The sequence below is a fragment of the Callospermophilus lateralis genome, chromosome 3 (genome assembly GCF_048772815.1).
Source record: "Callospermophilus lateralis isolate mCalLat2 chromosome 3, mCalLat2.hap1, whole genome shotgun sequence".
NCBI classification, from domain to species: domain Eukaryota; kingdom Metazoa; phylum Chordata; class Mammalia; order Rodentia; family Sciuridae; genus Callospermophilus; species Callospermophilus lateralis.
The window spans coordinates 79,201,649-79,211,136 of record NC_135307.1 but is presented as its reverse complement, the minus strand read 5'-3'; the positions used below and the strand labels follow the sequence as shown (position 1 = coordinate 79,211,136).

The following is a 9,488-nucleotide window of genomic DNA, read 5'->3' as shown; positions in this document are numbered from 1 at the left end:
TATCCCGATCCTCGGTCTGTACCCAAAAGACTTAAAAACAGCATACTACAGGGGCACAGCCACATCAATGTTCATATCAGCACAATTCACAAGAGCTAAACTGTGAAGCCAACCTAGATGCCCTTCAGTGGACGAATGGATTAAAAAAAAAATGCAGCATATGCACACGATGGAATTTTACTCAGCAATAAAAGAGAATAAAATCATGGCGTTTGCAGGTAAATGGATGGCTTTGGAGAAGATAATGCTAAGTGAAGTTAGCCAATCCCCCAAAAAAACAAATTTCAAATGTTTTCTCTGATATAAGGAGGCTGACTCATAGTGTGGTAGGGAGGGGGAGCATGGGAGGAATAGATTAATTCTAGATAGGGAAAAGGCGTGGGAGGGAAAGGAAAGGGGCAGGGGATTAGCAAGGGCAGTGGAATGTGATGGACATCATTATCCAAAGTACAAGTGTGAAGACACGAATTGGTGTCAACATACTTTATATACAATCAGAGATATGAAAAATTGTGCTGTATATGTGTAATAAGAATTGTAATACATTCTACTGTCATTTATTTTTTAAAAAAATCAATAAAAAAGAAAGAAAAATAATAAAAAAGATATTATCTATCCAAAAAGAAAGGCATGCCTTTCTAAAATAAATTTCAGGTTTTTATTTAAAAGGTTAAAAGCACAAGAAAACTGATTATATGAGATTTATCATGTAGACAGATCATTAGGATGAATATTAGAGTAATGATTAATAGTGTTCTACTTGCTGATTAACAAATGTGGAATTTGCCTATATTTTATTAAATAAATAAACAGGATCTCTGAATTTTAAACTATTTTATGAGGTCAAGTATTCGCAATTATGTTTCTCAGCATTATGTATTTCCTTTGAAATTCATATAGTAGTTTCTAAATCGCTTCATAGCACTTTTCATCTCTTTATTTCTCAGTGTATAAATGGCTGGATTAAGGAGTGGTGTAAAAACAGAGTAAAACACAGCAAGAAACTTGTCCAACCAGGTAATGTTGAGGGGCCACACATAGATGAAGATGCAGGGCACAAAAAAAATCATCACCACTGTGACGTGGGCACTGCAGGTGGACAGGGCTTTAGATGCACCAGTTTTAGAGCTCTGGCGAACAGTGAGAAGAATGTATGTGTAAGATATCAGCAGGAGGATAAAGCAAGTTACAGCCACAATTCCACTGTCAGCATTCATTACTATTTCCAAGTTATAAGAATCCATGCAGGCCAGCTTGATCACCAGTGGTATGTCACAGAAGAAGCTGTCTATTTCCCTGGGGCCACAGAAAGGCAGCTGCACAATCACAGCCATTTGACTCATGGCATGCACAAAGCCCACAGTCCAGGATGTCAACACCAGCCCAATGCACCTTTGCAGGCTCATAATGGTGGAGTAGTGGAGTGGTTTGCAGATGGCCACATAGCGGTCATAGGCCATAACCACCAGGAGCACCATCTCACTTCCTGCAATTAAATGGACAAATAGAATTTGGCACATGCAACCTGCAAAGGAAATGGTCTTATTCTCCCTGAGAAAGTCAGCAATCATCTTAGGAGTGGTGACTGAGGACAGCCACATATCAACAAAGGACAAGATGGCCAGAAAGAAGTACATGGGGGAATGGAGATGAGGGTCAGTGAGGATTAAGGTCAAAATGACAATATTTCCAGATACAATAATCAGGTAAAGCATCAAAAATACCATGAAGAGTAAGACCTGAATACTCCATGAGTGAACAAGTCCCAGAAACACAAATTCTGACACTGTGGACTGGTTTCCTCCATCCATTTTATTCAGTGAGTCCTCTGGAATAACCTGGAGAGTTTAGAGTATCCATTAGTGGGATGAGAAATGGGCATTAATTTTTAGAATTTAGTGTGTATAACAAAATTTAGCAACTATATCTGCAGTTAAAGAGAAATATTGATCACCTTCAAATGGCGTTATTTGTAAAAGAGAATACAAATAATGCCTGAAAATGGCTTTTTAAGGAGTCTGATATCGGCTTGTTATCCAGTGTTGGGTTGGAGAGTTAAGAAAAAAGGACAGTGAAGGTGAAGTCTAGGAATAGAGTTGTGATGCTACCTGGTCACTAGCTTCTTTCCACTATGCTAGTTAAAAGAACCTGGAGAGAGTAGCAGATATCACGCTTAACAACAAAAATTAGGTCACATAATCAGGAAGATGACAGTCAAATGGTATTGAAATCCTGTAGAAATAACCTGATGCAACATCACAGCTTTCCTGTTTTATGAATAATGATTACTTCAAGCCTTAGATCACACACCCTAAGGTAAAATTTTAGGTTTTCCTTCTTAAACACGTTGGAGAAACCTTTATGAGAGAAGCTATAAAAAAAGGTATGTATTAAACATCTTGATATGGAGATCTGATGTAAAATCAGGCACATAATCTCTTATTAATTAAAATCTAAAGTATAATGGAATTCATGTGGCATACTAAGTGGATTAGAAAAAAATAACAGTGTAGTGTCATCAAAATGGATTAATCAAAGTAGAAGTCAACTAAAATTGAGATTCTGATTTAATGAACTCTGAATGGAAGTTCTTTATAATTCCAGCTTATCATTGGTAAATATTTATCTTCAACTAGTGGTGGATTCAGAAATTGCTTAGGTTTTGAAATTTTATGATTTCTGACCAGAGGAGATACTGATGTTTTCTACCTGTGTTTTCTAAGATAATAAAGGCCACATGAGCAAACAAGACCAATGTTTGACTATTAGTGATGAGTAAACATGAAGTTCAGCTTTCAGTCAGCATGGACTGTCCTCCAAATAGAGTAATGACAAGGCTTACATTAATTCCTAAGTAAATGAACAATACTCCTCAAGCTATAGAGAGGAAAGATGATTCTCCATTGTGTATTTCATCTTTTATTCTTTGAAATAGAACAGCCAAGGAGAGCAGGTGAACAATGAGAACAAGGCTTCATCCTGAGCACTAGCTTTCCTTTCCCTTTCACTGGGAATTCAGAGGCTTAAAATAAGGATTATGGATAGAAAGAGAGAAAAACTTCCTAAATATAGTATTGTTAATAACATACATACTTAATGTGAGAAAGGAGACATATTATAATACTCTCACAACCCACTGACATATTTTTTATAATAGAAAAGATGTACCAAATTTTTCAAGAAATTGCCGTGGTTTATAAGCATTGAGAAACTTGAAAAATCTGAACTTTATCTTGAATTTCAATTTCATATCAATGCACACTTTTCCTAGAATAAACAACTAGTTCTATACTTTGGGTAGAAAAAGTAGTATTTCAACTGTGCTTGACAATGGATATTGCTAAACAGATGATTTTGTACATTCCTATGAAACAATTTACCAACAAAAACCATACTCCTTTCTCAGAAATTTTGGAATTGTTAATATAGTCATAATATTAATAGGTTAATTATATTACTCTATTATTAGCAACCAATTTGTAGGAGAATTTTTAGAATGGAATAGTCTTTGACCTTTTACTTAGTCACACAATGATCTGTAATCAAACTCTAGTTCTTGTTATCTACTAATCTAAATCTCATTCTGTTTTCACTTCCTAATTTGTGAAAAGAGGACACTCAGAGTGATAGTAGTAATGTTATAAGAAGATGTGTAAGATGAACAATAAAACATACAGAAAATTTCAATTATTTTAGTCCTCAGTGAATGTTAATGACTATTAGTGATTTCTCCTCTGTTCCTTATGGTGGTATTTAAAGCAGTAAAATTCCCAAAACTAATTTGATAGAAATTTTATTGCACAGATAAGTACAACATTGAACAACATTATAGCTTCTTTTTTGACTTTATGAATTAATTTTCATTATTTTAAGTTCATGCATTTTTGGTGCTTTCTGTAAGCAAATATATAACATCATTTTCTTTAAAATATATACTAATTACATTTTTTCTAAATTAACATACATATACTCATCAATCTTATAGAATAAAGTTTGAAAGAACATATCAGACATATTTCTTGCTTTCCAGGAACTTAACATTTTCATCTTTCACTCTGCCCTTCCCAAAATTGGTTAGTAATGTTATAAGAAGATATGTAAGAGGCAAAAGGACTTTTTATTAAAGCACTTTTGAAATTCTTACTTTAAACACAAAATTCTCCTAAAAAAGTAAATATAATTCTGGATATGTTAAAATTGAAAAATTAGAGAAATGAGACATTTTGTTGTTCTTTTATAAATATGAAATATTATGAAAATAAGCAACACAGTTTTCATCCTTTTCTATATATGTGCTCTTCTATAATGTTTTTTTATGAAATAGCCCTAAAACTCTGAGGTTGTTAGTATTTATATTTTTCCAAAGAAAATCTTGAACTCAGACAATTGATACATACTTAGTAAGGTATGCAGGGAGAAAGTTTAAGTTCTACTCACTTATATTCACTTACAGTTTTCTTGGGTTAAGGGTTTTAATACTATTTCTGTGGTAATGTCACTTGTCACTTAATATATAACCTTTGTTTCTTCTATCTCTATGTGAAATATTATCTTACATAGAATGCTATTTCTCTGATATGAAATAATTATATAAAATGGGAGAGATTGTTTGAACAAGGATAGCAGGAGGTGGTCACATTGAGTATCTATCACAGAACTGCGATCTCGGTACATAGACTTAAGAGCATCTCTGTAGCAATGGATTTTGGTGTTGCATGCACTATTGTTAAGACCACAGAAACTCCATTAGGAACAGGGAGGACAAAACACCTGAATTCTGTTCTGACAATATTAGAAGCTAATGAATCCATTCTCAACTCCAAAGGTAATTGGTATAATTAAAATAGATACAAAGAAATATTTTCAGAATTACCTTAAAAGAGAAGATCAAAGAGATGAATGACTTACTAAACACACTTTTTCCCTCTTAGATCAGATTCTGTTTAAGTCTTCTCTTCTGATGTGTGCTTGAGATGACATCCATATTGGGTGGAGGCAGTATCTGTGGAAGTACTTTCTATCAGTTTGACATATATGCACCACCAAAAGTGGTCCCTTGAGTAAAATTACCTACACACATAACAGAAGTATCATGGAAATAATTTACTTTAGATACCCACAGGGAATTCTTTGTTAAGAGTGATATCAACTATTGGGTACTATAAAAATTAGAACAAGAAGACAAGTAACCTCACCTGAATCAGGTCACTGGTAAAAATTAATTTTTTTAAATTAAAAGTGTTCTTTTAATTTAAATTAAAATTTAAATTTGTCAGACTCAAAAATGAAAGTACTGAATGTTGTATCTCATGTTTGGAAACTAAGAAATGGGACTAAATATAAAATACTGACTAGTAGATGTCTGGAACGGTGTTGGAGGAAGAAGGACGAAGGGAAGTGAATTGCATTTGGTCACTGCAAGCTGCACATGTGTATGGAAACCTAACACTGAACTCCACTAATACATATAATTAATGTATGTTAAAAAATAAAAGAAAAACACAAAAATCATGCCTCTTAACTGGGTATCATTAGACATTTAACTACACATACACATTGTATAATATTTAAATCAACTGAAACAGCTGTCTTTAAATATTTTTCATTTCTTTATGGTGAAAATATTCAAAATATGTTTTGCTACCATTTAAATATATATAGTACAGACTTCTTATCTGAGGTCACTCTACTGTATAATAGAACACAAAAATTTCTTACTTCTGTGTTTATATCAGATGGCTTCGTTGCTTAGGTTTATTACCAAACATTTAAAGCAGATCTAATATCAATTTTTCTTAAATTAGTTCAAATAGTTAGAGAGAACTATTCTAAATTGCTGCATAAAGTAGTGATATTTGAAATTTTTTTTCTTCTTTTCATGGAGCAATAATGAGACGTCTTCTCAATTCTTATGTATAACTTGATCAACATAATCATATCATACTTTGATGTAAAATTTTATTGTTTTCACTAGTACATAATTAATATACATAATAGTGGAGTTCATTGTGACATATTCACTAATGTATATAATATACTGACAATTGACTACATTTTGCTCCCCGGTATTTTCCCATTCCCTTTCTTGCTCCCTTCCCCAGTACTCTTTCACTACTGGTATCCCTTATATTTTTTAATTGGTTTGTTATAATTATACATAAAACTGAGATCTTGTGACATATTCATATACACCCAAGCATTGTTTCAATTTCAGTAGGTTTTTATTGTGTTTACAAGAGATATCTAATTATAAAAACTATATGTGTGCTATATATGAAGACCAAACAAAACAAAACAAACCTGGTAAAAATGGAGTGCCCTAATTCCTGTCAACATTGTCTAATTAGTCAGATAATCTTGGCTATCTGATTTATCTTAGTATTACCTATGGTAATTTGAGTTTTTACATGTCAAATTATTGAGCTACCTTTAGTATATTTCCTCCCCAAAATTTATTAATATTTTTAAAATACCTTTAGTTTGTCATTTTAGATTTTGAAATGACTTAATTTTGGCACTATTGATATTAAATAAAATGTATGCATTTAAAGAAAAATATGATCAATTTTGTACATATGCATATAAATATGAAAATATCAACAAAATCCAGATCTTGAACATGTGCATATAGAGACAGGGATGGAATTCCAGCAGAGACTACAAAAATGGATTATTAAAATGCTTAATGAGCTAAACGTAGATCTAAGGAATACAATTTCAATGAAGAGAAAAATATTCTGAAATAAACAACAACAATTTGAACTCCTGGAAATGAAAGACACAAAATTAAATAACAATTTAGCTAAAAGTATCATCAAGAGATTAGACATGTATAAAACAGAATTTCAGACCTTGAAGGTATGATATATAAACTTAAGCACTAAGTAAGCAATAAATAAAAGAAATTAAAGACGTGATCTGAATTTACAAAAAAAAAACAACTCTGATACATCATTAAGAGATCAACTTGGGAGTTCTTTGGCTTCAAGAGGAAATAGAGATACAGGCTAATAACATTAAGTACCTTTTCAGAGAAATAATGGTAAAAAAAATTTTTCTAAAACTTAGGAATGAGATGGACATCTACCTACAGAAGACATATAACCCTAAATACACAAGATCAAAAATGATCTTTTCAAGACATGCCATAATCAATATGCCTAACATAGATAAAAAGAATAGAATATTAGAAGCCACAACAGAAAAATACCAGGTCACACTAGAGGTAAAGTAATAAGGCATACTTCTGACTTCTCAGCTGAGACTCTAAAATTCATGAGGGCTTCAAAAAAGATAATTCTATCTTTGAAAGAAAACATTTGCCAACCATGATTTCCATATTTATCAGAGCTATCACTCAGAATCAAAAGAGACATAAAAACTTTGCAAGACAAGGATAAAGTAAAATAAATTGAGCCAGTACCACAAAAAGACTGAAAAAATACTACATCTAGAAAAACTGATAAACAAACCCCAGAGTTCCCAAATGGATAAAGTTTTCCAGAAGACCAGTTAAGCAACTTAAAGTTAAGACCAATGAAATATGTGAAAAGAGAAATCAAAATGTCATGAAATAATAAACATCTCACAATACTGTAAGTATAAATAGTGTCAACTCTACAATTAAAAGATGTAGACTGACAGAATGGATAAAAACAAATACAAACTACAGCTGTTTGGTAAGACTTATGTTATAGGCAAAGATATCCATGACAGAAAACAAAAGAATAGAAAAGAACATTCCATACAAATAGAGTCTGAAAACAAATAACAATACCTATTCTCATATCAACAGAGCATATTTCAAGCAAAAATTAATCAGAATGGACAAAAAGGGTCACTACACACTAGTAAAGGGAATAATCCAAGAAGAAAATAGAACAATATTTATGCCCCAACCATAGGTACACCTAATTACATTTAAAAAATGACATTAAGACTTAACAAGTTGCCAGTAGACTAATAAGGGGTAATTATGACACTTCTCACCAATAGGAATGTCATACAGACCTACAATCAACAAAGGCAATTCTGACATAATTAATACTATCAATCAAATGGACTAACAGACATCCAGTTGGGCATACAAATTGTATAACTCCACATCGGGCATCTGGGGCACATAGCATGATGATATTTTGTCCAAAGTGTTTGGGTAGCTCTGCCATGTTAGTTGCAGCCCAAGTGGCTTTTCTGTTGGTTTGTCTCATCTCAATTTCTGCAGCCTTCCTTAGTGCACATTCTATGCTACTGGCATTTCTTAATCTTGGGTGTCTCCACTGCAGCTTTGATTTACTCTTCACATCTCCATGCCATGCATCGCCTTCTCAGGATGCCTGCAGAAACTCTGACCCTGCTGCATTTTTTTCTGGCCTCCCAGGTTTTTCTTTGAAATCTCAGTTGAAGCCTCCATGACCCCTCTAACTCCAGTATCCTGCATTCCTGCAGAACAAACACTACACGGGTGACACCAAGATTTTCTGCCATCTTGAGCAATAGCTAAGCCTCCAGGAACCCTGGCTACAGCAACCTCCCAGTGCCTGGGTAGCTAAGCATGTTGATAAAACTTCCTAGGGCCCCTTGTGCAAGAAGGATACATGATTGGTCTCTTCTCAAAGAAATTCTTACTTTTATATCCTTAAGTCTAAGATATATATATATATATTTTTTTCATATATATATGCAATAAAACCACAATTTTTCTGGAAGAAATTAAATAAATAATTATTTATGATTTTAAGGTTTGGGGAATACTTGTTAAATTCCAATGAAGTGTGCCTGAATGATGCACATAAACCAATATCATGAGAATTTGAATGCAACAAGTGGACATCATTTACTCATTAAAATATTTTAATTTACTATGTATTATATATATATATATATATATATATATATATATATATATTCCATCCCCATAGATTAAGTACTGTATTTTCCCAAAATAAAGAGGCAAATTTTAGTTCACATTGTGCCTACAGCATGGCTGGTGCAAGAGGAATTGTGGAAGTGAAAAAGATTCTGTCAATTTTCCAGAAATTGATTAACTTTAATTTGATTTTTAATCTACTAATCCTGACATTCACTCTTACTTTTTAATATGTTTTTATTCTTAATTGACACATAATAATTAAACATAGTTATGGATTATATAGTGACATTTCAGTCCCTATATGCAATATGCAATGATGAGTTGACAGTAATTGGCATGTCTATAACATCATTTATTAGAATTTATCTTATCATGAACAGAGAATCTGATTTGTTTCTTGTAATGCTATCTGACAATTTTACTTTTGTTGCCTGTGCTTTAAGGATTGTCGAGAGCCACCCATGGGTTGTGTGTGAGCTGTGAGAATTTGAGCACCTGAGGGGACTATACTGATGTTGCTTCTCTGACTGGGCTGAGCGATGTATGTGTCCTTTTCTCCTCCCCCTGCCTTTGATCCCACACAGGACTGAAATGGGTGTGGCCTCCCAAGATGTCA

General features: G+C 33.0%; 1 protein-coding gene across 1 annotated transcript; it reads right to left on the bottom strand.

Moving 5' to 3' along the window:
- Positions 1 to 872: 872 nt before the first annotated feature.
- Positions 873 to 1,814, bottom strand: LOC143393918 (olfactory receptor 4K14-like). The gene has a single exon (XM_076848419.1). The coding sequence runs from the start codon at positions 1,809 to 1,811 to the stop codon at positions 873 to 875; it is 939 nt and encodes a 312-aa protein (XP_076704534.1). The 5' UTR covers positions 1,812 to 1,814.
- Positions 1,815 to 9,488: the final 7,674 nt, after the last annotated feature.